The sequence below is a fragment of the Chiloscyllium punctatum genome, chromosome 42, assembly GCF_047496795.1.
Source record: "Chiloscyllium punctatum isolate Juve2018m chromosome 42, sChiPun1.3, whole genome shotgun sequence".
In the NCBI taxonomy this organism is placed as follows: Eukaryota; Metazoa; Chordata; class Chondrichthyes; order Orectolobiformes; family Hemiscylliidae; genus Chiloscyllium; species Chiloscyllium punctatum.
The window spans coordinates 2,170,439-2,198,416 of NC_092780.1; the positions used below are offsets into that span (position 1 = coordinate 2,170,439).

The window sequence follows — 27,978 nt, forward strand, 5'->3', positions numbered from 1 at the left end:
GCATTACTCAGCAATAAATAAAGGGCAGGGGAGTGGGTCTGGGTGGGTTGCTCTTTGAAAGGTCTGTGTGGACTTGTTGGACAGAAGGGCCTGTTTCCACACTGTAGGGAATCCAATCTCGAAACCTACAGAAAAAAAAAAGTCCACACTGACCCTTCAGAGAATAACACTGCTGCCTCACAGCGCCAGAGACCCGGGTTCAATTCCCGCCTCAGGCGACTGACTGTGTGGAGTTTGCATGTTCTCCCCGTGTCTGCGTGGGTTTCCTCCGGGTGCTCCGGTTTCCTCCCACAGTCCAAAGATGTGCAGGTCAGGTGAATTGGCCATGCTAAATTGCCCGTAGTGTTAGGGAAAAGGGGTAAATGTAGGGGAATGGGTGGGTTGCGCTTCGCGGGTCGGTCTGGACTTGTTGGGTCGAAGGGTCTGTTTCCACACTGTAAGTAATCTAACCCACACAAACCCACTCCACTACCCTATTATCCTATATTTATCCCTGAACACTAATGGGCATTTTGGCATGGCCAATCCACCCTAACCTACACATCTTTGGATTGTGGGAGGAAACTGGAGCACCCGGAGGAAACCCACGCAGACAGTTATCCAAGGCTGGAATCAAACCCAGGTCCCTGGCGCTGTGAGGCAGCAGTGCTAACCACTGAGCCAACACCCCCCCCATGGTTAGATACAACCCCATTTAACTAAAACCAACAGACACTGATCAAACTCTCTGTGAACAGAAAGGATTTAAGATCAGGTCTAGGTCAGCGAGAAATTCATCTCAAGACTCAAACTGAGTCATTTCAATGAATCTCCTGTTGAAGACTTTATAATTTTGGATAATGGAATGCAAATTTGGAAAGGCACAGGTCAGGAGTGTGATGAATCCTCCCCACTTGCCTGGATGGGGGCAGCTCCAACAACACTCAAGAAGCTTGACACCACCCAGGATAAAGCAGCCGCTTGACAGGTATCACATCTACAAACATCCCCTCTCTCCACCACCGATGCTCAGTAGCAGCAGAGTGTACCAGCTACAAGATACCCTGCAGAAATTCACCAAAGACCCTCAGACAGCACCTTCCAAACCCACAACCACTTCCATCTAGAAGGACAAGGGCAGCAGATACAGGGAACACCACCCCCTGCAGAGTTCCCCTCCCAGCCACTCACTCTCCTGTTTTGGAAGTATATTGCCGTTCCTTCACTGTCACTGGGTCAAAGTCCTGCCTCAGGGCATTGTGGATCAACCTACAGCCCACGAACCGCAGCGGTTCAATAAGGCAGCTCACCACCACCTCCTCAAGGGGCAACTAGGGACGGGCAATAAATACCAGGCCCAGACAGTAACACCCGCATTCCACGTGTAATTTAAGAAAACACCAAGAAAGGTAATTAAAGAGGGTTGATGAAATATCTTTCACAATATTGACCAAAGTGAAAATCCCCTCAACGTGCAAACATCCCATAATAACCATTAGATTCCTTCCCATCCTAGAGCCCCCTGAATTCTTCAAAGCTGCCACAGTGTGGTCACATTAACCTGGTTTGTTGCACAGCCCTGGGAATGGGTCGGTTAAATTCCTCCCAGGTGCTCACACACACCCTACAGGATTTGGAGGAAATTTCTCACTAACTGCAGCTGCTTTCTGTTTCATGTCTCTTCGTGACTCTTCCCTTTCCCTTTGGTTTTTGTTCTCATTTAGCATCAGCCCCCAGCACCACCTCCCTCCCCCACCCCTCCCCGTTCGTGACCATCGGACTGCTCCATGCCAGAATCCTGGGGCAGGAACACGCAGGTTCTGAGGATTAGGGCATGTTTGGAATGAGATTCATGATCCAAGTGGGTGAGGCAGCTTTTAAACTTGTTCAAACACACAGAGCTGGAGTTTCTGTCTTTAAGCAGTTGTTAAAACGACAAGAGTGGTGTCAATAATTCTTATCCTGCATTTGGTAATCTCTCTGGGGTTGATATTCTGCTGGTCACCAGGGGATAGTGGATTTCCCAGCTACTGGAGTCCTTGACAGGAAGAACTCAGAGCCCAATGCTGGACTGAGCCACTCCTGCCCTGAGTCATGTTCAGATTAGTCAGGATCAATTTCTCCAGCTCAGTACAGGGGAGTGGCCAGCTGCCTACAGCCTACTGAACAACAGCAGCATTGGAATGATGTCAGTCTTTTAAACACATCCACACTGAGTGATATCGCTGACTCATCAAGATTAAGACACAAACGTCAATTCTGATTAGAAGTGGCTTTGTTTATAACATGATTGCCCAGGTTGCTAGGATCTCAGCTTTTCCTGCTGCAGATATTTATAATGAAGTCACTGCATGTCAAGGCCACGTTTCCCATTTCCTTTGTTTTTGGTCTGTTAACTGCTTTAACTCAGGGAGTCAATGCAAACAGATGGCTGCAGCTTTAAAAGCCATGTCCCACTGGGGTGTTGTTGTGCACAATGTTGTGTTTTCATGGAACAAGGACAGCCGAAGATCACAGAGGGTCACTGAGTCATTGGTCCCCAATTGAAGGACAACTGCTTGACAACAATGTTGTGATTTGCCCCTGACCAAGTGACCATGACTCCTGTGGGGCCAGTGCGACAAAGGGTAAATTGCCTGCAAATCTCCGACTCTGTCTCTCTCTCTCTCTGTCCAGTATCTCCACCCAAGAGCCAGAGAGAAGCTCCAGGAACAGATTCCACTCACTGTTCTATACAAACCCCCCCCATTGTAGGAGGAATAAAACACCTTCAAAAGAGAGAGTGCAAGGGTAGACTCTCAACTAGTGAATGAAAGAGAGCATTGGTGTGCAAACAGCATTGTGTTAACAGCAAAAAGGAATTGGGGGAAAAGAAGAGAAAGAAAGCAACTCAAATCCTGTGCTCTGGACTAGTGCTACTGACCCGTGCTCCCTGATCATTTTAATACCTGGTATTAATACCCATTCGTGTCTGTCTTTGTGTGACAGTCTGTTTGTGAAGGAGTGGGAGAGGGCTGATTTTAAGAAGGGATAGGGTTTAAGTTGTAGAGTGATGTTAGCTTTAATCAACAGCAATGAGGAAATATTAAAGACCATTTGCTTATGGATCAGTTATTTTCTTGTTAAGTACAGAAACCTGGTGAACACTTGCCTTTAATCATAGTTTATCAGGAATGTTCGATAGTTTGACTAAACCTTTTCACATTTTGTCATAATTCAAGGAATAGTGGTGCTTTATTTCCAGAGAATTGCTCCAGTAAGTTGTAACAAATATGGTCCCGTTATATCCGAAAGTGCCGCACTGTCGGAGGGTCAGCGCACTGATGGAGCGCCACACTGTCGGAACAAACATTGAACCAAGGTCCTACTTATCCCTTTGGGTAGAGTTTGAAGATCAGATCCCTCTTGTCAGATTCAATGTGTCACCCAAAGAGAAACTCTTTCAATAATTGTTCAGCAGATAAAAGCAACATAGGTGTACCTGTCCCAGTTGTGGAAGGCAGGTGGTTTATCTCAGGGGTCTGTTCAAAGATGATGTCGATGTTATTATTCAGGAATTTGATCTCAGAATCTATGTCTCTGACGTTTCTGTTGGGGCTGTGTAGCCAGTGTTAGCCAGTGGCTGGTGAAGGGACCTTGTTGGAAATTCCTGACCAAATTTACAAACCCCACACGATGCTATATCTTACCAAGAGAGGAGTTACAGTCTGGTGACCCAGTAGAACCAGAGAAAGCAGGCAGAGAGCAGGGGGCAGACCGCAGCTGTCCACCATCGAACCTGTTGTATCCGAAAGAGTTGGGCTGCAGAGAGAACACATTAGTTACAGGCAACAAGTCGAGTTATCTCAGAGTATGAGCATGTGTTTGAAGACAGTCAGCTCTTGAAGTCTCGTTCACAGAATGTCAATCAGAGGAAGCTCTGCAGTGTCTGATAGATTGAACACACTGAGTCCTTACTGTGAATACAGTCCATGCACCAAACAGTGTGTGTCTGGTAATTAACCCCCAGAATGAAACAGAGAATTGGCTTACAAGTGGACAATCTGAGAAAATAAATTTGACATTTATTGTTAGACTCAGCAGTGTCAGAGAGTCACGCTGTGTTTGAGGGTGAACAGACACAGACAGACATGCCCACCGACAGACAGACAGTATATTAAAGCTGCTGTATATTCCTACCAGCCGACGGTTTTGAGGATTGGTCGAAGTGCCAGTGGTCTGAATCCCCAGTGAATCGGATTGGTGATCGTCATTGATTGATGTGCTGCTGTGCAGAGAGTTGCTTGTTCTTCCCGAATCCCATTCATCATAAATCAGAATTCCTGGGGGAAGCGAGAGTGGAACAAGTTAAATACTATCAGCCTGTGGAAATAAGTTGATGGAGGAAGAAACCCTGGTGCAATGGGTCTCGAAGATGGTGAATGGTATCGGTATAGGGAGTAGGTATGGGACTTGGATTGCGATGGGGATCAAGACAGAGACTGGGATTGATACAGGGAAAAGGTGTAGGCATGAAACAGGGGACAGGGTCATGGATTGAGATAGAGACAGGCTTTGGAATGGGGTTGAGTTCGAGATTGGGAAAGGAATAGGACTGGTATTGGAATTGGGATTGGGACAGAGATTGGGACAAGGTTTGGAATAGAGACTTTAACAGGGTTAGGAATTGGGATTAGGAGACAGATTTTGACAGGAATTGGGAGAGATTGGAACGATGTCTAGTTCTGGTTGCCTTGTTAGATAAAGAATATGATTAAGATGGAGAGGGTTCAGAAGAGATTTACCAGGAATATTGCTGGGAATGGAGGGTTTGAGTTATAAGAGGAGACTGGGACCTTTCTCATTGGAGAGGAGGAGGTTGAGCAGTGACCTTATAAAGGTTTCTAAAATCATGAGATGCATAGATGAGGTAAATGACAGGTGTCTTTTCCCTAGGATGGGGGATTTCAAGATTAGAGGGCATATTTTTAAGGTGAGAGGAGAAAGATTTATAAAAGACATAAGGGAATTTTTTTTTTAAAACACAGAGTGCTTCATGTGTGGAATGAACTTCCAGAGGAAGTGGTGGATGTGGGCACAGTTAAAATGTTTAAAAGACATTTAGATAAGGGCATGAATGGGAAAGGTTTGGAGGGATATAGGCCAAGTGCAGGCGTGTGAAGATAGTTTGGGATTATGGTCAACATGGACTGATTGGACTGAAGGGTCCATTTCCGTGCTGTATGACTCTAGGATTCCGATGACATAGATCGAGCAGGCCTGTGTTTACCAGCTGGTAGTAAATGCTGCTGATAGGATTGCAGATTGTCAGAGCAAACACTGTTCTCTCCACGAGCTGCACCCAAACTATATTTGCATTGGAGGGACAGGAAATCATTACAAAACAAAGTCAACCATTCAATAACACGTGACGGACTCTGAGCCAAAGCAGCTTAAAACAGAGCGTGTTCCTGCTCGCATTAAGTCAGATTGTGTGGTTTGAACATTCTCCAGCAATTTCCCCACTCTGCCCACTCTCTGGTGCTGAGTGGCCAACCACCCCCTCAACCCCATGGCCATCCTCATGTGGAACTGTATCCCACCCACCCCAGCAGATCCTCAGTGCCCCTCCCAATGGCACACATTCACCCAGTGTCCAGGAAGATCCCATAATATCCTGATCCTTGCCTGATCATTCCTACCACCTCCCACCCTGAGCAAGCTAATGAGCACAGAAATGGAGTCTCTGACCTTCACACTGACCCGGAGAGTCCAACCACTGCACAGTCTGGAAATCGGAAATGTCAGAGACTGAAGAACAGTCACGTTCAACTCAAAACATTAACTCCTGCTTCTTGCTCCACAATGCAGCCAGGGCTGCTGAGTGTTTACAGAACTTTGTTTTAATTCAATAAATCAGGAACAGGATGCTGATTGGCTCAGTGCCACAACATCCCACCTCACTCTCACTGGCCAACTCTAGTAGAATTGTCCAGAAGTATACACATGGGATGGCATTCCTAGAGGATTGCTCAAAGGAAGGCAATTCAGGGAAGGTTTCCGAAACTGATCCCTGGATTGGGTGGTTAGTTTCATAAGGAGTAGTTGAGCTTGTATCCATTGGAGTTCTGAAGAGGAAAAGGCAACTTGATTAAAATGTGTACGGGGTAGACCATTTAGGACAGAGATGAGGAGAAACTACTTCACCCAGAGAGTGGTGGGTGTGTGGAATGCTCTGCCCCAGAGGGCAGTGGAGGCCCAGTCTCTGGATTCATTTAAGAAAGAGTTGGATAGAGCTCTCAAGGATAGTGAAATCAAGGGTTATGGAGATAAGGTAGGAACAGGATACTGATTAAGGATGATCAGCCATGATCATATTGAATAGTGGTGCAGGCTAGAAGGGCTGAATGGCCTACTCCTGCACTATTGTCTATTGTCTATCAAGGGGCAGAATGACCCACTGTGCTCCTCAGTGGATGGACTATGGTGAAGGAGACCAGTTAGCCCATTGAGCTTGTGCTGGTCCACTCAAAGGGCCATCCAACTCCATTCCTTCTCCTATATTGCAAAATCTCAACAAAATGCTTCTATTGGCCTGTCTTTTGCCTGACACCACCCTAACCAATCAGCATCCACTGGACCCAGCAGCGGAATTCAACCCTCAAACAGCCAGAGCATGACCCTTAACCTGTAACCCCTACCCCAAGCATGATCCCCAGCCCATGAGTGACCCATAGTCGGTATCCCAGCACAGGGTTCAGTTGGAGGTTGAACATATCCCAGCCCCACGTGGGAAAAGCATCAGGAAATTCTAAAGCAGCTGGAGAGAGGGAGGCTGAGTGCTGGGGGTTTTGTAAGCTCGGTCAGCGTGGGGAGACTCCATCTGTCTCTCAGTGTGACTTGTGTTTACACAGCGAACCGTGGTGACCGGCCATCTCTACCTGGATGATGTCCATCCAATGGAGCCTCCTCATTGGCCCTGTCCAGAAACCTGCTGTTGCCACTCACGAAGCCATTTCCTTGGTCACGGGTGCCGATTGGCTGAAAGGTGGGATCCAACTCTAAAATCAGGTTGTTAAGATTTTCAATGGTTGCGTCTAAGGTTGGTGATAATGGATCATTTCCAGCACAGTTTGATTTTGACGTTTCAGAGCTGCTCCGGGCCTGCTGGGAGGGTTTTGGCACCTCCTGGGGATCAGGCTGTGGTTTTACTCGAGTTGTCATGATCCGCCGACACCCATCGTGGATTGGAGGCTTCTGGTTGGTGACAAAGTTCACCATGAAGGTTTGGGATCTTCCTAGCCCTGGTTCAGGCTTGTTCTGTAACGGGCAGCTGGGGTACGGAGGGGAGATCTCCCGACAAACCCACCTCACAGGAGGGCAGTGGGATCCTCTAGAAATATGCTCTGGGTCTGGGTAAGAGGCTTTCGATTGGCTGCGATTGACTGAGGATCCACTCAGGACGATGGTCTCCACCCGAGGGGACGTACACGAGCTCTGGCTCCTGTTCACGTGGACGGTGTGTCTGGACATGGTATCAGAGAGGAAGCCTCTGTCTTTCATCAGGGCCTGAAGATCTCACTGGGGCGGAGGTTGGAAGCAGTTCTCGGGTTTGTCCTCCTGCTTACTGGTAATTGTTTAAATCGGTCAGGGATCTGTCCTCAAACCTGAAAAAAAAATCATACACCATTATTAAATTGCAATCAATGATAAATATGGACTAAACGCACAAGTTAAACAGAAGCTTTTTGAAGGAGTTGTAATGATCTGTAGGAACAACATGGGGGTGAGGAGGTGACAAGATAGGGAGGGTGTGTTAGGGCTGGAGGGGGTTACAGAGATAGGGAGGGTGTATTGGCCCTGGAAGTATTTACAGAGATACAGGTTACAGCAGAACTCCTTGCCTCTGACCTGCTCTTTTAGCCACTATTTATATGGAGAGTTCAGTTCAGTTTCAGAACTAGGGTAACACCCAGGACATTGATCGTGGGGGATTCAGTGATGGGAATGGTCTTGAATATCAAGGAGCAACGGTTAGTTTCTCTCTCGTTAGAGATGGTCATTGTCTTGTACTTGCGTGACACAAATGTCACTTGTCAGTCCAAACTGGATACTACTGGTTCAGGTCTTGCTGCATTTGGTGATGGACTACTTCAGTATCTGAAGAGTCATGAATCAGGCTGACTCTGCGCAACCAACAATCATCCCACTTCTGACCTTACTATAGAAAGGAGGTCATTGATGAAGCAGTTAAAATGGCAGGGTCTAGGATACCACCGAGACACTCCTGCAGAGGAGGCTGCTAAAGTATCAGAATTCGATTTACGTGACTGCATATAAAAAAATTGTTAACTGACTCTGACAACATTTTCACAATCTAGATTTTTCTTTAAATACAAAGACAGACTGGCACCACCCCATTTCTTCCACAAATTTGTGCATAGATTGCCCTAACAGGACCTGCAAAATATTGAACCCTCACTACAGGCCCCCTCTGCAGAACTGCAACAGCTCCTGCAGTGGGATTTGAACCCATAACCTCATGGCTCAGGGTGTGACTCGGGGCTACAACTAAGACACAACCATCAGCAAATCGAAACTCTCTGCTCAGTCAGCTGGAAGGCAAGGCCAGGTTTACCAAATGGTCAGTCAAGTCTCTGCAAGAACACAACTAGTACAGCAACCTCTAATGCAATAGCAAGTTAGCAATGGGCTGAATGGTCTCCTCCTGTTCTGACAGTAGACAGAGATGATGCAAATGGCTAAGGTAAGTCTCTCCGGAACTTGTCAATGTGTTATTCTGAGTGCTTGAGTGGCAGAATGCCAGTTAAATGCCTCCTGAACACCCACATCCAGCTCTCTGGACATTTCCAGCGGGGATAGTACAGATACACAGTGTCCAGGCAGTGGGAGGGGAAGGGAAATACAGACAAATCTAGCTAGACCTTCAGCACCGACTGTGGTGACGACACGAACTCAGGAAATTATGTTCACCACAAATACTGTATACACACACACGGATAGAAACACAGACAGAAACACGGACACACGGGTTGGTGTGTTGGAGGCTGGGGAGGGAGCCAGATAGTGAGATCATTGCTAGGATTCTCAGCGCGCTGACTAGCAAAAGGTGCAAGGAGTGGCTGTGAGGTGGTAATATTAACTTGGAATCACAGAACTACTGAGAATCAGAATAATTTGAAGATCTTATTTGTTTAAAAAAAGACAGTCCCAGAATCACAATACTACAGCCTGTCACGGCTGGTACTGGCCCTTCAAACAGGCATCATTACCCAGGACCTTTCTCACCCCATTACCCTGCACACGATTTCCATCAAGTAACCATCCAATGCCCCTTGTAATGCCTCAATTGAACCTGCACCCCCCCCCCCATTCCCAGGCTGTGCAGTGCAGACCCTAAGGAGTTGCCGCTGACAAAGGTTTCTCTCAAACTCCGCGCCCACCCCCCCCTTGCTTCTTTCACAAATCACTTTAAATCTGTTCCCTCATCTCCCTTTTACAATCAGGAGTAGCTTCTTCCTATCACATTTGTGAATTAGAGATCGAGAGAGGGAATGATTTAGAGAGGACCTGAGGGGTAACTTTTTCCCTCAGAAGGTGCTGCATGTATAGAACAAGCTGCCAGAGGAAGTGGCACCTGGATGGGGACATGAATAGGAAGGGATTGAAAGGGCTATGGGCCAAATGTGACTGATCAGACTGGGGTGCCTGCTCAGTGTGGCTGAGTTGAACCGAAGGGGGTGTGTCTGTGTTGTCTGACTCTATCTTGCCCATTCACGATTTTGAAAACCTTTATCAGATCTCCTCAGTGACAACAATCCCACTTCTTTCATTTCTCTTAATCACTGACATTTCTCATTCTGGTAAATCATTTCTGCGCTCTCTCCAATACATTCACATCTCTCCTATAACAGCCCAGTAGCATGGTCCCTCAAACCCCAGGGAGATGTTGCTTTATGAGGAACAACTGAGCAGCTGGAGTCTACACTCACTGCAGTTCAGAAGTGGGGGAGGGTGTAACTTACTGTAACAGGTTAGAGTCTGAAGAGGGACACATACAGAGTGTACCCATGGGGTTATCTAGGAGTAGGGGTCACAGTTTAGAAATAAAACTGAGTGATCCAATTGCTTTTCTCAGAGTTTGTGGAACCACTCCCTCGGACAGTTAGATAAAGGTTTGACTGATGCTAGAGTCGAGGATTATGGGAAAGTAAAGTGGAGCCCACATCAGACAAGCCATGGTCTTATCGAGCAGCGCAGCAGGTTTGATTGATTTCCTGTTGGACGGAAACTGTTCAGAGCAAAAGGATGAATACACTGTTCAGCTTGTTGGATCTTCATCGTTTAGATAACAGGCCAGCTGTCTCTTCATTTAATTGACCTTCCTCATTCTGTAGCTCTCTGTAACCCCCCTCCACAACAGGAACTCATTCATCTCTTCGCTGACATTTCCAATTGGTCTTCAACTTTAGCAACATTTTTGGGGCAATAAGCTCCAGATTTCCCCTTTGTGTGAAGTGCTGTCCTGAAGCACCGACTCCTCCCTGGCCCACCAGAGGGGACAGTTGCTGTGTCACAACATGGCCTGGTTTGGAGGGTATCAGCTGTGAGGAGCGATTGGACTAACTTGGGTTTATTTTCACTTGAAGGTCGGAGGCTGACGGCAACCTGATAGAAGTCTAGAAAATGATGAGAGGCATGAGTAGAACAAATAGTCAGAGTCTCCCCTCACCTGCCAAGAGGGTAGAAACAACAATTACAAAGTATAAGGGAGAAGGGGAACGTTTAAAGGAGATGTGAGAGATCAGTTTTATTAATGCAGAGGATGGTAAGTGCCTGGAATGCCTTGCCAAAGGAGGTAGGGGTACAGGTGGATACAATAGCAACATTTCAGCTGCATCTTGACTGATACACAAACAATCAGGGAATAGAGAGATCCGGACAGCATAGAGGCAAAAGGCTTTTAGTTTAGAAAGGTATCAAGCTTTGCTGCTGTCTGGATGGGCCAAAAGGCCAGTACTGATCTTTCTTTATCAACCCTATCAAATCCTTTTTCTTAACCAGTTCAGTTCCACCACTCCTGCATCTTGTATCCTTCTGTATTGAAATCCTGGTTCAGAGAATGGATCCCATCTGGGCCAGCACAGCTCATCGCCCAAGTACATCTCCTTCCAACACTGTCTGAAAGTGTCCTTACAGGCCTGTGGGTGAGATCAGGTTGGAGCTGTGAAGCCCCCCACAGTCAAACAGCTCAATAAATATCAGAGGTTTACAGAGAAAGGCTGATCAGGTGGGCAGTGACCCTAGGGGACTGGCAGCACCATGCCCAGAACGCACAGAAACACACCCAGTGACTAACACAGCTGGAGGGCCCATACCCAGTTCCTGACCCTCCAAGAGAAAGGCAGTTCTTCTCTGATACACCATTTCACAAATACTATCCCTGTTACTCCATGTTTGAAGTTCCAGCAGCTGTCTAACTTTCCTAATCACACTGACCTCACCCATTCAACTCCCTTCACTTCCCATATGCTGCCTGAACAGAATCTCAAAGCTGTTTCCTGTGGCGGCCGCCCACTGCCCCTGCTGGTATCCTGCTGGTTAGTTTGACATTGATGATTCAATTCTCCTGCCAGCAAAATGGTTAGCTTCATTGCTGTGGTCACTAACCAACTTCCCAATGCACCCATGACCCTCGGCAGAGCTCCTTCTGGATCACTCAGAGCATTGTTCAAATCACCAGCTGTTCACAATGAAAGGAAGCTAGCCAGCAACTGACTGCTAAACCTTGCTCAGAACCAGCGTTGTCTTTTTGTTCAACCTTAGGCTTCTAAAGCATTCCCTTTTCATGAAAGTGAACATTCAGAGGGTTGCAAACTGGTTAGACAGTGCACACTCCCTCTACTCAGAGGGAAGTTTTACATTCACTTTTAAAAACTGTTCCCATCAAACCCTTCTAGGACAGAGTCAGCACAGGGTTGGATATACAGCAAAGTTTATCATTAGGGGTTTGGAAGGTGCTGCCTGAAGATCTTTGGGGAGTTTCTGCAGTGCACCCTGTAGATGGTACACACTGCTGCTACTGAGCGTCGGTGGTGAAGGGAGTAGATGTTTGTGGATGTGGTGCCAATCAAGTGGCTGCTTTGCCCTGGATGGTGTCAAACCTTTTAAAATGTTGTTGGAGCTGCACCTATCCAGGCAAGTGGGGAGTATTCCATCACACTTCTGACTTGTGTCTTGGAGATGGTGGACAGGTTTTGGGGAGAGGGGTGGTGAGTTACTCACCACTGGATTCTCAATCTCTGACCTTCTCTTGTAGCCACTGTGTTGAGATGGCTAGTCTAGTTCAACTTCTCATCAATTGTAACCCCCTGTGACAATGAGGGATTCAGAAAGCCAAGGGGCATGGTTAGATTGTTTCTTATTGGAGATAGTCATTGCCTGGCATTTGTGTGGTGTGAATGTCACTTGTCAGCCCAAGCCTGGATATTATCCAGATCTTGTTGCATTTGAACATGGACTGCTTTAGTATTTGAGTCACGAATGGTCCTGAACATTGCGCAATCATTGGTGAACATCCCCACTTCCGGCCTCATGGAGGGAAGGCCATTGATGAAACAGCTGAAGGTGGTTGGGCCTTGGACACCAACCTGAGGAACCACTGCAGAGATGTCCAAGAGCTGAGATGACTGACCTCCAACAAGACAACCATCTTCCAACATGTCAGGTAGGATTCTAAGCACTAGAGGGTTTGCCCCCTGATACCCATTGATTCCAGGGCTCTTTGATGCCACGCTCAGTTGAATACAGCCTTGATGTCAAGGGCAGTCCTCTTCCCTCCCCTCTAGAATTCAGCTCTTTTGTCCATGTTTGACCCAGTGGCCCTGGGGGAACCCAAACTGGGCGTCACTGAGCAGGTGCTGCTTGATAGCCCTGTTGATGACACTGTCCATCACTTTCCTGATGATCGAGAGTAGTAATTGGTTGTGTTGGATTTGTCTTGCTTTTGTGGGCAATTTTCCACATTGTTGGGTAGATGCCAGTGTTGTAACTGTACTGGAACAGCTTGGCCAGGGGACGCAGCAAGTTCTGGAGCACAAGTCTTCAGTACTATTGCCGGAATGTTCTCAGGGCCCGTAGCCTTTGCAGTATCAGGTGTCTCCAATTGTTTCTTGATATAATGTGGAGCAAATCAAATTGGCTGGAGACTGGTATGTGTGATGCTGGGGACCACTGGAGGAGGCGGAGATGGATCATCCACTCGGTATTTCCTAATCAGTTCTGATGAAAAGTCTCCGATCTCGATACATTAACTCTGCTTTCCTGCCACAGATACTGCCAGATTTGCAGAATTTCACGAGAATTTCTGTTTGTATTTCAGATCCAACTGTTCCAATCCCATTTTCCAGCACTTGGCTCAGAGCTGTACATGTCTTGGAATTACCCACAAATGCATCTCCGAATACTTCTTCAATATTGGGGGGAGGGGGTTTAACTTTACCATCCTCACAGGCACTGAGTTTCAGATTCCCACCATCTTCTGAGCCAGGATGTTTTTCCTGACATGCTCTCCATCCCTCCTGCCCCTTACCTTAAATCTATGCCCCAGTCACTGATCCCCCCCAGCAAAAGGAAATCTCTCTTCCTGTCTACCCTATCTATGTCCCTCAAATGTTATACATCTCAACTATGCTCCTAACCAATTTTCTCTGCTCTGACAGAACCACCCCAGTCTGTCCAATGTTTCTTCCTAACTGAGACTCTCCAGCCCAGGCACCATCCTGGTCAATCTCCTCTGCAGTGTTTTATTTAATGTGAAATGTTTATTGATATTACCAGGAATTGTGGATTCCAACAATTTGCACACAACTGGACCTGAGACTAAGTGATCTTTAGTAACGTTTGAGTCAGAAGTTTTGTCTGAATTTCTAGCTGACACAGAGTTGCTCAGTCCTGCCTATTCAGGCACAGACAGGAGAAGGAGACCCAGCTGGTGCAGAGGTGGTTCTCTGAACGGGCTGATTAGAAAATCTCAAAATCAGGTTTTCTTGCAGTGGGAGGGGAAGCAGCCTGTTAATCGATAAAGCTGGGCATGTCTCATTTGGAATGTGCTCAGTTAAAAATATATTTTATCGGCACGTTTCATGTTGTTTTTGAATTGTTCTTTGGCACAGATACTGAAACAAAGACACAAACCAAATGGAGCAGAACATCTTACAATCTCAGCAGCTTTCAGCCTGACATTTGTAAAGTTCACGACCAGGATGTGGGCGCCACTGACTGGACTAGCACCTGCTGTCCATCCCTAATTGTCCCTGGAAAAGGTGGTAAACTGCTGCCTTCTCAAACTACCGCAGTCCATATACCGACAGGAGGCTAAGGAAATTCAGTGTGGCCACAAGGATCCTAACCAATTTTTATCGATGCACCACAGACAGCATCCTGTCTGGATGCATCACAGCATGGCATGGCAACTGTGCTTCCCAGGACCACAAGAAACTTTAGAGAGTCATTAGAGAGCCCAGTCATCAAGTAAACCATTCTCCAATCACTGACTCCATCTACACTTCCCATTGCCTCAGTCAAAGGTCACTCCCACCCAGATTAGACGGCCTTCTGACGGAAGAGGAAAGATTCTAGAACAGTTTCTTCCCCACTGTTCTCAGACTTTAATGTCAGTGTTGATCTCCCTCTGCACCTTCTTGGCAGCAGTAACCCTGTTAGCCTGCACTCGGTTCTGTTACCCTGACACACTTGTACAGTACAGATAGCACCTTTCACTGCAGCTCAGTACACATGAAAGTAATAAATCAAATCAAATGTTGCATTCACTCCAGAATGAGAATGTTAAGCTGAAGTTTCTCAAAGCTCCTGAATAAAATCCCAGGTGGAGTGTGTCCCAGTAAAAACCCTGACCCTCCACGTAGTGACTCAGAATGGTGCCCTGGTAGCGGGTAATCTACCAGCCCCCTGCAGTTACACGATTCAGTAACTTCATCAGGTGCAAAACTTTAAACAGGAAAATGCTGCGGGATTTAAATGTTTTAATTGGAAAGAAATAAAACCATACAATTAGGACGTTTGTCAGCCCATCGTGTTAATGCTCAGTCTTTGGTCAGTCAAATTAATCACACTCCCTTTGTCCATCCCTCATTGTCTTGAGTAATTCTCCCATGGAAATGTTCAACCAATTTCTTGCTGAACCTGCTTCCAGTGTCATTTCTGACAGCATATTCCAAATTACAACTCACGACAGGAAGAAATCCCCATTCTCCCTTTGGTGTTTTTGTTACTGATGTCAAATCCAGTTACTAAAGCCTCATCCTAAATATTATCTTTGTGAACATGTCTCCATGGCATTAGTTATATCACAAGTTGAAGAAAGCTAAATTCCGATTTTAGTTTAATCAGACTCTGACTGAACCATTGAGGGATTTTGATCCAGAGCCCTGAATTCACAATCTCCTTCCTCCCATGTTCTACTTCCCCATCCTCTGCTATTTATCATTCACTGTGTGGGCTTGATCCTATGACCAGCCCAGCAGTTCCTGATGAAGGGCTTTTGCCCGAAATGTCGATTTTACTGCTCCTCGGATGCTGCCTGACCTGCTGTGCTCTTCCAGCAACACTAACCCAGAATCTGTTTGTTGCCCCTGCTGTTCCACTGTGAACAACAGGGCGATTCAATTAATCCCTTATTCTGCTTAGAATCTGCTGTTTGATGGGTATAACAGCCCTGAGCAGCCCCTCATGTCTCTGCCCAGTCAGTGGAACCATCACCTCTGTCCCCGGTCAGAGGGCACACATTCCAGTCAGCATTGCCAAATCTCTCAACTCTTCTTGATTCCAGCTTCTGGATCTCAGGGAATTCTCTCCAGAATATTCAGCAGTAATCATTAAATCAAATCAATCAATCCCTTTGACCAGAAAGCTCGCATACTCTTCACCTCACATTTGGTTCCAGAAACAGACGGAACCCTATCCTTTGCCCAGCTGGGTCTTCCCCATCCATTTCACCCCACACGGATAATCCCCCACTTCCTCCTTCAGACAGTTTTTACTCCACAAGCTTCCAGAATTTCTGATGTTCATTTACAACAAAAGCAAACCTGGTGCACCCTACCTTTCCACTGCAGTGGGGGAAGCTGCTGCTGCTGGTGAACCCAGTCCCCAGCTCCTTGGCGGATCTTTTATTCTCCCTCCCACGGGAAGGAGTGAAGTTACTGTTGGAGGGCGGGGTCAGGTTCAATTGGAACAAGCAAACTGCAATCGCCAGGGAACCACTCCCTCAGTGAGTACAGGGTAAACCGTACTACACCCATCCTCTCTCTTAAAGAGATATCCCTCAACAAGCATCTCCCATTAGGAATGCATCTGTTATCAAAGTTAAGTCTTGTTCAAGTTATTTCAGATTAACGTCAATACCTCTCACTGTGTGAAAGATTTTGGTTTTTCAGTTAAAACATAAAGCTGTCTTTGAGGGTGTGGGTTTCCCGGGAGTGTTTGATGGGGGCTGTGTAGAGAGAGCATTACATTCAGTTTATAAAAGTAGAGGGAGATTTACTCTGTATCTAACCCCGTGCTGTCCCTGTTTGATGGGGTCAGTGTACAGGGAGCTTTACTCTGTATCTAACACTGTGCTGTCCCTGTTTGATGGGGTCAGTGTACAGGGAGCTTTACTCTGTATCTAACACTGTGCTGTCCCTGTTTGATGGGGTCAGTGTACAGGGACCTTTACTCTGTATCTAACACCGTGCTGTCCCTGTTTGATGGGGCAAATGTACTTTCAGTTCAAAAGAGTAGAGAGAGTTTTACTTTCACTTTAAAGGTGTAGAGGTAGCTTTATTCTGTATCTAACACTATAAGGTACCTGCCTCAAGCAGAAACATCTGGAATGTAGACGGAACCAAACTTGAGATTTCTAGAAAGACCTTTCTGTTTGGACATTTTCCCTGAGCTGGGAACAGTAATGTCCTCCTCTCTGCCAAACCTCCAGTTAACTCCACAGCCAGAGGTGAAATATAATCTCTGACGTTCAGATTTCACTGTTCCCAATATCACCAGCTTTGTATCATTCAACCTTCCAATTAGTATCCGATTGGAATTGTTGGCAAGAATGCAATATAAATCATTATTGCAAAGTGATTGTTGCTTTTCCCATGTATGATGTCAGTGTATAACCTTTATTTGTATGGGGAATTATTGAAGTGAGTTCCTGAGCTTTATGAAGAGTCACTGCCAGTAGAATTCACGAGAAGTCAATAACATTGGAGAACTCAGTTTCTGCCTGTGGAAGAAAAGGTCAGTGTTTCCCATACATCAATGGATGTATTTCCTCATCCAACCACCTTTATAATCGAAATCAGTCGGCTTGTGAATGGGTAAGACTCCATTTGCTGGTCAGTATACATCCCCTCAACTCAGCAAGTAAGCACATGGTCTTTACTACAGTGCTGTGACCAAGAAGGGCAGGGTTGTGGAATGTCCATCGAATGTGGACTAACCTGCCCCATTTACATAACCCAACTTTAGCCCCTGGTTCTCAATTTTGCTAACGTTGTAAATGGTTCCCTCTCCTTGTTTCCTTCTGCTACCTTCACTCCTCACCTTAAAGCAACAATACCTGACCCCATTGTCCTTGCAAATTACTGCCCCATCTCTAACCTCTCTTCCTCTTCAAAGCTCTCCCAAACCTACATGACCCTCCAGCTCTCTCTCTCTCTCTCTCTCTCTCTCTCTACCATTTTGTATTTGTATTTGATTTGTGTAATCGATAGTCACAAGTGAGGTGCTGGGAGATGGAGGTTGGCTAACGTGGTGCCACTATTTAAGAAAGATGGTAAGGAAAAGCAGGACCTGTAGACTGGTGAGCCTGGCATCAGTGGTGGGTAAGTGAGGGGATTCTGAGGGACAGGATTTACATGCATTTGGAAAAGCAAGGACTGATTAGGGATAGTCAGCATGGTTTTATGCATGGGAAAAAGTATCTTATTAATTTAACTGAGTTTTTTGAAAAGGTGACAAAGAAAATTGATGAAGACAGAGTGGTGGATATTGTCTATATGGACCTCAGTAAGGCATTTGACAAGGTTCCCCAAGGTAGTCTGGTTAGCAGGATGGAATCGAGGGAAAGCTAGCCTATTGGATACAAAATTGGCTTGAGGATTGGAGACAGAGGATGGTGGTGGAGGGTTGTTTTTCAGACTGGAGACCTGTGGCTAGCAATGTGCTGCAAGGATCGTGCTGGGTCCACTGCTACTGATTTGGATGTGCACCTAGGAAGTATGGTTAGTACATTTACAGACACACTAAAATTGGAGGGTTACCTCAGGGTGCAATGGGATCTTGATCAGATGAGCCGATGGGCTGAGGAGTGGCAGAATGAGTTTACTTTAGATAAATGTGAGGGGCAACATTTTGGAAAAACAAATCAGGGCAGGACTTATGCACTTAATGGGAAGGTCCTGGGGAGAGTTGCTGAACAAAGAGACCTTGGAGTGCAGGTTCATAGCTCCTTGAAAGTGGAGTCGCAGGTAGATAGGATAGTGAAGAAGGCATTTGGTATGGTTTCCTTTATTGGTCAGAGTATTGAGTACAGGAGTTGGGAGGTCATGTTGCAGCTGTACAGGACATTGATTAGACCACTTTTGGAATACTGCATTAAACTTTGGTCTCCCTGCTATAGGAAAGATGTTGTGAAACTTGAAAGGGTCCAGAAAAGATTTACAAGGGTGTTGCCAGGGTTGGAGGATTTGAGCTATAGGGAGAGGCTGAACAGGCTGGGGCTGTTTTCCCTGGAGCGTCGGAGGCTGAGGGGTGACCTTATAGAAGTTTATAAAATTATGAGGGGCATGGATAGGATAAATAGACACGGTCTTTGCCCTATGGAGGGGTAGTCCAGAACTAGAGGGCATAAGTTTAGGGTGAGAGGGGAAAGATATAAAAGAGACCTAAAGGACAACGTTTTCATACAGAGGCTGATGTGTGTATGGAATGAGCTGCCAGAGGAGTGGTGGAGACTGGTACAATTACAACATTTAAAAGTAATCTGGATGGATATATGAATAGGAAGGGTTTGAGGGAGATGAGCCAGGTGCTGGTAAATGGGACTAGATTTATTTAGGATATCTGGTCGGCATGGACGAGTTGGACCGAAGGGTCTGTTTCCGTGCTGAACATCTCTATGACTCTTCACCTTTCAGACTATTCTGAAAGACTGCCTTAAATTTTCATCATCTATCCAATTATGTCTTTATGTGGCTTTCGGCCAAGTTTCATTTTATAAGCTCTCTCAGCCCCCCCGACGCGGTTCATGTGTAAACTGCTGTTGATGATTGCGCAGTGAAAACAAGATGAAGGGTTTTAGAAATGGTTACATTGGGATCCTATGTATGTCAGTGAGCACAGGGACAGTGAGTGAGTGAGACCCAGCCCGTGAATTAGAACACACAGGATGGAGTAATGGATGAACATGGCAATTGAAAGAATTGTGCAAATTCGGCAACATGTTTGTGATTCATTCACCCATTTATATTTCATCGTTCAAACCAATTCTGCATTATTTGAAAATACAGTCACATGGTCAGTTTGTGATACAGAAAAATAGCACAGACTTTCTGACTCCTGAAACTGTGATGTATCAGGAGCCTCCAGTGTAATGATTATTTGATTTTTGTGCAATTTGACTCATCTGCCGAGGATGTTACTGCAGACCAGACTCTCCCCACAGACAGAATCTGTCAATTAATCTGTGGTCCAATTCATCAACTCTTCATACAGCAACGACAGGCAAAAAAAAATTCAGCCCCTGAGCACAAAGTGTGATGAGAGAATGCTGGAGTTGAGTGTCTCAGGAAGTCAAGCCGTGGAAAGAAAGATGTTTGACCGCTATTTACCAAAACAAAGCAACTGATTGGTGAGAAGGATTAGTGAATATTTCTAGTTTTGAAAGTAAAAGGAGGATCTTTGGTTTGTCTCTTTATTTGTAAAATTAGTTTTTTAGGTATAAGATTGGTACTGATATTTCTAAAAATTACAATAAGTGTAAGGAGTAGGTAATTAATTAATATATTAAATAATTAAATAGCATACAACAGTGATGGTAGAACAAGTGATGTGTTGCTGCTGCAGTATGTGGGAGTTACTGGATATTTAAATGATCCAGAGTTAACACACCTGCAGCAATTGTTTGCCACTGAAAGCATGTCAAATCTGAATTGCAGAGCTGGAGTCTGAGCTGTAGATATTGCACTACAGGAGGTGAAGGGAAAAGTTACCTGAATACCTTACATCAGGAGGCAGTGACTCTCATTGTATTACATAATTGAAATTTAATCAATGATCAGGCACAGGAGGGTGTAACTACAAGTGAGGGACATCTATGCCCAAGAGTTGGTGTTCATGGAACTTTGGTCAGTAATTTTCCAACCATTACAAGGCTTTTCCAAGCTGTGTGGATAAGAGTGGGGATTGCAAGAGAAAGACTTATTCACTTCATAGGAAGGTCCTGGGGAGTGACCTTGGAGTGCAGGTTCATAGCTCCTTGAAAGTGGAGTCACAGGTAGATAGGATAGTGAAGAAGGCTTTTGGTATGCTTTCCTTTATTGGTCAGAGTATTGAGTACAGGAGTTGGGAGGTCATGTTGTGGCTGTGCAGGACATTTGTTAGGCCACTGTTGGAATATTGCGTGCAATTTGGTATCGGAAGGATGTTGGTCTCCCTGCTTTGGAAAGATGATGAAAGGATCCAGAAAATATTTACAAGGATGTTGCCAGGATTGGAGGATCTGAGCTACAGGGAGAGGCTGAACAGGCTGGGGCTGTTTTCCCTGGTGCATCGGAGGCTGAGGTTTATAAAATCATGAGGGGCATGGATTGGGTAAATAGACAAAGTCTTTTCGCTGGGGTGGGGGCGGGGTCCAGAACTAGAGGGCATAGGTTTAGGGTGAGAGGGGAAAGATATAAAAGACCTAAAGGGCAAAGTTTTCATGCAGAGGAAGTGGTGGAGGCTGGCACAATTACAGCATTTAAAAGGCTTCTGGATGGGTATATGAATAGGAAGGGTTTGGAGGGATATGGGCCAAGTGCTGGCAAATAAGACTTAATTAATTTTGGGGATCTGGTCAGCATGGATGGGTTGGACTGAAGGGTCTGTTTCCGTGCTGTACATCTCTGTGACTGTAAACGGATGTGCAAACTGATCTCAGAACCTTGGTGCAGGGAGCTGTTCAAGTGGGGGCAAGAAATAGGAATGAAGCTGTGATTAGTGGACCGTATAATGAGAGGAATAGATTCTGCTCTGTGCAGCTGTGAGGGGTAGTCAGGATCCTGGCCTCCTGCCAAGGGTGAAGAACCTCTCCCGCAAGCTGGTTCGGAGGAATTCGATTGTCATTATCCACATTGGCACCAATGACATTGATCAGGCAATAAAAGGAGGATCTGTGAAAGAACTTGCACAGGAAAGAGCTAACTTACAATCAGAGGGACCATATTAGTCATCTCTGGATTACTACCTGAGTCAAAAAGCACAGTCTGTCAGGCAGCATCTGAGGAGCAGGAGAGTCGACGTTTCACGCTTACATTCTTCATCAGAAATGAGGAGGTGATTAGATTAGATTAGATTACAGTGTGGAAACAGGCCCTTCGGCCCAACAAGTCCACACCGCCCCGCCGAAGCGTAACCCACCCATACCCCTACATCTACATCTACCCCTTACCTAACACTATGGGCAATTTAGTATGGCCAATTCACCTGACCTGCACATCTTTGGACTGTGGGAGGAAACCGGAGCACCCGGAGGAAACCCACGCACACACGGGGAGAACGTGCAAACTCCAAACAGACAGTCGCCTGAGTCGGGAAATGAACCTGGGTCTCTGGCGCTGTGAGGCAGCAGTGCTAACCATTGTGCCACCGTGCCGCCCAGGTGGGGGAGGAGATGTGGCAGGAGGCTGAGAGATAAATGGGAGGGGAGGGGAAGTGGGCCTGGGGCGGGGGGGGGGGGGGGGTAGATAGCTGCGAAGGCGATAGGTAGATGAAGTTGGGGGTAATGGTGATAGGTCAGAGAGGAGGGTGGAGGGGAAAGGTGGGAAGGAAGATGGACAGGGGGACAGTTCCAGAGGGCGGTCCTGAGTTGGAGGGTTGGTTCTGGGATTACTACCTGAGCTAAGGGAAGGCTGGCACAGGGTTAGTAAGGTCAGGGAGTTAAAGGGGTGCTTCAATAATTCATGTGGGTGGAATGGGTTTCAGTTCATGGGGCATTGATACCAGGATGGGGTGGGAGTGGGTAGAGGGAGCTTTTCCAATGGGAGGGATGCAACTTAAACCAGTATCCTGGTGCATTAAATAATTAGAGGTACTTAAACTAAAAAGACGAGGAAGAGGTATTTAAGCAAATTAGAAAAAAAAAGAACAGGAGCAGGTTTCCAAAGTGAATGGCTGTGACAGCTGTTTCGATGCTGAGACCCAAAGTGGGACATTGAGTCAATGTTGAGGTGTGTGAGGACAGCTCTATCCTGACTATATCCCCAGTACTGCCAGAGGGATGGGGCAGACCCAGCAACACTGATGGTGGTGCCTGGGACATTAACTGTATGGTATGATTCAATGAATGTGACTATGTCCGCTGTTGTTTGGCTAGTCTAAAGGAAATCTCTTGCAATTTAGGTTCAATCCCCCAGATGTTGATGACGAGGACATTGAATGGTTAACTGGGGTGAATTTATGCCTAGATTAGAGTGGTGCTGGAAAAGCACAGCAGGTCAGGCAGCATCCAAGGAGCATTCCTGATGAAGGGCTTTTGCCCAAAACGCCGATGTTCCTGCTCGTCAGAAGCTGCCTGACCTGCTGTGCTTTTCCAGCACCACTCTAATCTAGACTCTGATCTCCAGCATCTGCAGTCCTCAGTTTTGCAGGGTTGAATTTATCATTGTCTCTAGTACCAAGTAGACTTTCAGATTTCATTCATTTTCCTGACGTTGTAGCTGTTTAATACAACAGTGTGACTTGCTCAGCCATTTCAGAGGGCAGTTCTTAATCAACCACATTACTGGGCCTGGAGTCACATATATGCCAGACCGAGTAAGGATTTCCTTCCCTAAAAGATGTTAGTGAACAGCAGTTTACAATGGCTACATGGTCATCATCACACTGATGTTTAATTCCAGAAATGAATTGAATTAAATTCTGACTTTTTTCTGAGTGGAATTCTAACTCACGTCCCTAGAGAATTAGCCTCAGGTTCCAACTCACGGCAAAATACTGAATAACAGATCCCCAGGAGGGAGTTACAGATCCCTGGGACGGCATTGCAAATCCTCAGGAGGGAATTACAGATCCCCAGGGATGGAGGTACAGATAGGATTATACTAAACCTCCCACCCCCACCCCCCATAGTCACCGAGACATTGAAGAACAAATATGTAGGTGGCTTGTGGAAAGGTGCAATAACAATAGGGTTGTCATAGTGGGTGACTGTAACATGCCCAACATTGACCAGGACTCCCTTAGAGCAAGAGGCCTAGACTAGGCAGACTTTGTTAAGAGGATTTCTTGAAACAGTATGTGGACTATCCAACTAGAGGAGGGGACCATACCTGGATCTTGTATTGGCTAATGAGCCAGGTCAGGTGACTGATCTTCCAGTGGAAGAGCATTTTGGAAACAGTGATCTCAAGCTTTCAGACAGCGATGAATAAGGATACGTCAGGACCTTGTGGGAAGGTACTAAATTGGGGGAGGGGTAGATTACCACAATATTAGGCAGTGGTTAGCCAGGGGTAGTGGCTCAGTGGTTAACACTCCTGCTTCACAGCACCAGGGACCCAGGTTCAATTCCAGCCTCGGGCGACTGTGTGGAGTTTGCACATTCTCCCCGTGTCTGCGGGGGTTTCCTCCGGGTGCTCCGGTTTCCTCCCATAGTCCAAAGATGTGCAGGTCAGGTGGATTGGCCATGCTAAATTGCCTAGAGTGTTAGGTGCATTAGTCAGAGGATTGTGGGTTGCTCTTTGGAGGGTCGGTGTGGACCTGTTGGGCCGAAGGGCCTATTTCCACACTGTAGGGAATCTAATCTAATCTAAAGTGTTAATTGGGAGGAGCTGTTATCAAGCAAGTCCATATTTGACACGTGAGAATTGTTTAAAGACCTATTGATGAGAGTTCAAGACCAGCATGTTCCAGTAAGGAGGATGCACAAGGTGGCAAGGTCAGGAATGGATAATGAGGGAGGTTGTGAATTTATTCAAAAAGGAAAAAGAAGCAGATGTAAGGTTTAGGAAGCTAAAATTGGATAGGGCTTGTGCGGAATATAAATAATGCAGGAAAGAGCTTGAGCAGGGAATGAGGAGAGGAAGCAGGGGCCATGGAATGACCTTGGCAAATAGGATCACATAGAATCCCAAGGCATTCTCTACAGACATTCAAAACAAAAGGATAACGAGGGAGAAGGGAGGGCCACTCAAGGATAAAGGAGGGAACTTGTGCTCAGAGGCAGAGGAGGTGGGTCTGATCCTAATTGAGTATTTTGTGCAGTATTCACCCAGGAGAAGGATAGGGAGGATAGTGAGATTAGTGTGGAACAGGCTAATATGCTGGGGGCATTTCGAGATCAAGGAAGAAACGGTGTTGGGTCTGTTGAAAGGCATCCAGGTGGATAAGTCCCCAGGGCTCAATGGTATCTACCCTCGTTTATTGAGAGAGGCAGGAGAGGAGAGTGCTGGGGTCTTGACTGAGATCTTTGTATCCTCACTAGCCACTGGAGAGATCCCAGAGGACTGGTGAGTAGCTAATGAGATTAGATTAGATTATTTACAGTGTGGAAACAGGCCCTTCGGCCCAACAAGTCCATACTGACCCTCCAAAGAGCAGCCCACCCAGACCCATTCCCCTACATTTACCCCTTCATCTAACACTATGAGCAATTAGCACGGCCAATTCACCTGACCTGCACATTTTTGGATCGTGTGAGGAAACCGGAGCACTCGGAGGAAACCCACACAGGCACTGGGAGAATGTGCAAACTCCACACAGACAGTCACCTGAGGTGGGCTGATGTTGTTCTTCTGTTCAAGAAGGGAAAGAGGGATAATCCAGGAAACTGTAGACCAGTGAGTCTCACATCCGTGGTTGGGAAGCTGTTGGAGAGAATTCTTAGGGATAGGATTTACGTGCATTTGGAAAAGCATGGTCTAATTCGGGACAGTCAGCATGGCTTTGTGCAGGGCAGCTCAGGACTTACTAACTTGATTGAATTTTTTTGAGGACTTGACGCAGGAGATTGATGAGGCTGGAGCAGTGGATCTTGTCCACATGGATTGTCCACAATAGACACTCACTGATGATGTTACCTAGTATGGTGATGAAACATCTGAAAACAAACCTTCCAGCTCAGCGAGCAAACTTACACCCAGAACCTCAACCTGAACTACAAATCTTCTCAAAACTCTTAATTAAGGGTTTCTGGGGTTTATATATAGAATAACGGTGCTGCAGCTATCAGGAGCTGTGATAACCCCCCAAGGCCCAGGGTGAATCTCTCATTAATCTCACCATGGAGCCCACTGAGTATGAGTTCCTACAGTGGCCTGCCCGACTGGAACTTATCATCTGAGCTCTTTATAAAATACACTCAGGGATGGGTCAGTGGGACCTGTCTGTCCCTGGCTGGGTTGAGGCGTTCAGCAATAAACAATGGTCCATTCTTGTTATCATGGTGGTCATTTTATTCCTCAATATGGGAAGCAGGTCTCTTCACTTGTGTGGTCCTTATTCCCATTTCTCTCCAGCTCCTACTCTGTAATAGCCCAATACCATCAGTGCTTCCATCCACACATGATTTGCTGCCTCAGCTATCTGCAAAACTGGTGACTGTTTATTCTCTTGAGTGAGTCTGAAGATGTTCCTGATTTTACAGGATAGCTCTTTATTGCACTCCACTCAATGCTGTGCCCAGTTGCCATGGAAATGTTTCACAGGAAAATATAAACTGTTCCTCTGATATTTCCTAATATATTGTCATATTCCATACATCTACATACGCATTGAGACCTGCCCGGACACAGCCACTGTCTCTCTCTCTCTCTCTCTTAAATATATTCACGCTCTCTCAACTTTACATGCACACACACACACATATATGCCTACTCACTCTCTCATATACACACACACATACACTTGCACACATTCACACACTCTCTCAGATACACACACACACACCAATGCACTGACAGCATGTGATCCTGTTGTCATGTATTCTGGGAGGGACCGTGTGTAGATTGCTTGTTACTGAGCCTGAACAGTGGAAATGTCAAGTCCAGTCAGCTCAGGCTTTGTACTGATTTCAATGCCTTTTTTTGCTGAGGATCCTCTTATACTTTGACGAACGAATGGATTGATTACCTGGACACAGTCTGAACATGCAGCTTCCCACAGTCAGAGAGTTGGCGTGAATACACTTCACATGTTTCAACTGATACCTTCTCTCTCTGGGAAGAGTTGTTACCAGACGTGGTTGATGCGAGCACACAGTGTCTAATCAGAAATGAGAAAAACACAAAGAGCAAGCATATACAAACTCCTGCACCCCGACACCACCAAAGATTATGACCTCATTACAAAATTAAAACAACAGATTTTCATGGGACAGTGTACAGGAAGCTTTACTCTATCTAACCCTGTGCTGTCTCTGAGCTGGGAGTGTTTAATGGGGACAGTGTAGAGGTAGTTTTACTCTCTATCTCATCTGGTGTGGTCCCTGTGCTGGGAGTATTTGATGGGGACAGTGTAGAGGGAGCCTTACTCTGTGTCTAACCCCATGCTGTTCCTGTGCAGGGAGTGTTTGATGGGGGACAATGTAAAGGGAGCTTTACTCTGTATCTAACCCTGTGCTGCCCCTGTGCTGGGAGTATTTGATGGGGGACAGTGTAGAGGGAGCTTTATTCTGTATCTAACCCCCTGTCCCTAGGAGTGTTTAATGCAGGACAGTGGAGAGGCAGCTTTACTCTGTATCTAACCCCGCGTTGCCCCTGTGCTGGGAGTGTTTGATGGGGGAACAGTGTAGAGGGAGCTTTATTCTGTGTCTAACCCAGTGCTGTTCCTGTGTTGGGAGTGTTTGATGGGGGACAGTATAGAGGGAGCTTTACTCTGTATCTAACCCCACGTTGTCTCTGTGCTGGGAGTGTTTGATGGGGACAGTATAGAGGGAGCTTTACTCTGTGACTAACGCCCTGTCCTTGGGAGTGTTTAATGGGGACAGTGTAGAGGGAGCTTTACTCTGTATCTAACCCCATGCTGTCCCTGTCCTGAGAGTGTTTGATGGGGGACAGTGTAGAGGGAGCTTTACTCTGTCTAACCCCACGCTGTCCCTGGTGCTTTACTCTGTATTCCTACTGTATACTCGTGTTGTCTCTGTTCCTGATATCCATCAACTTTTTGAATGGAAATCTAGTGTAAGAGCTGAATGAAGGAAAATGTAATTTTGATGAAAAGTAAATGTGATAAAGAAATAAAAATCAATGCGCCTGAAATGACTCAGTTGCAGGAATGAGTTACACAGAAAGACAATGTTGTCAGTTTGTGTTCTGCACCATGGATCAGCTCGATATCCCTGATGTTCTATTGTTGGCTTTGGAATCTGCTCAAGACCAGTTTTCCAGATTAAAGGATCAGGTGCAGGCCATCCAACCCCTCAGAGTGTCTGACTATTTGGTTAAATCTGAGTGATCTCTATCTTTAATCCATCTACCAAAGTTGATCCATAATCCTGGAGATCCTTTCCTCAATAAAACCTGTCCGTTTCTGTTTGGAATCCATTAAGGCTGGGGAAGGAGTTCCAGATTTCCACTCTCCTTTTGAATGAAGAACTGTTGCCTGACTCTACCCCGGATCTTTATGCAGGTTTTTGGGAGTTGACTTTCAGAGGTGAGAGGTTAGTCTTATGAAGAGAGATTGGGTTATAGTCCAATTGGTTTATTTGGAAGTACAAGCTTTTGGAGCACTGCTCCT

The 27,978-nt window shown here is 46.1% G+C and overlaps 1 protein-coding gene across 1 annotated transcript in view; it reads right to left on the bottom strand.

Moving 5' to 3' along the window:
- LOC140465625 (tensin-4-like) overlaps window positions 1-16,171 on the bottom strand; it is a 40,003-nt gene extending 23,832 nt beyond the window's left edge. Inside the window, exons 1-4 of the mRNA XM_072561181.1 lie at window positions 16,103-16,171; window positions 6,900-7,625; window positions 4,159-4,301; window positions 3,669-3,780 (exon numbers count right to left, since the gene is read on the bottom strand). Of these exons, the coding sequence (XP_072417282.1) occupies window positions 3,669-3,780; window positions 4,159-4,301; window positions 6,900-7,521 (877 nt within the window). The 5' untranslated portion in view covers window positions 7,522-7,625; window positions 16,103-16,171. The remainder of the gene's footprint in view (window positions 1-3,668; window positions 3,781-4,158; window positions 4,302-6,899; window positions 7,626-16,102) is intronic.
- Between the last annotated feature and the right edge of the window lie 11,807 nt (window positions 16,172-27,978).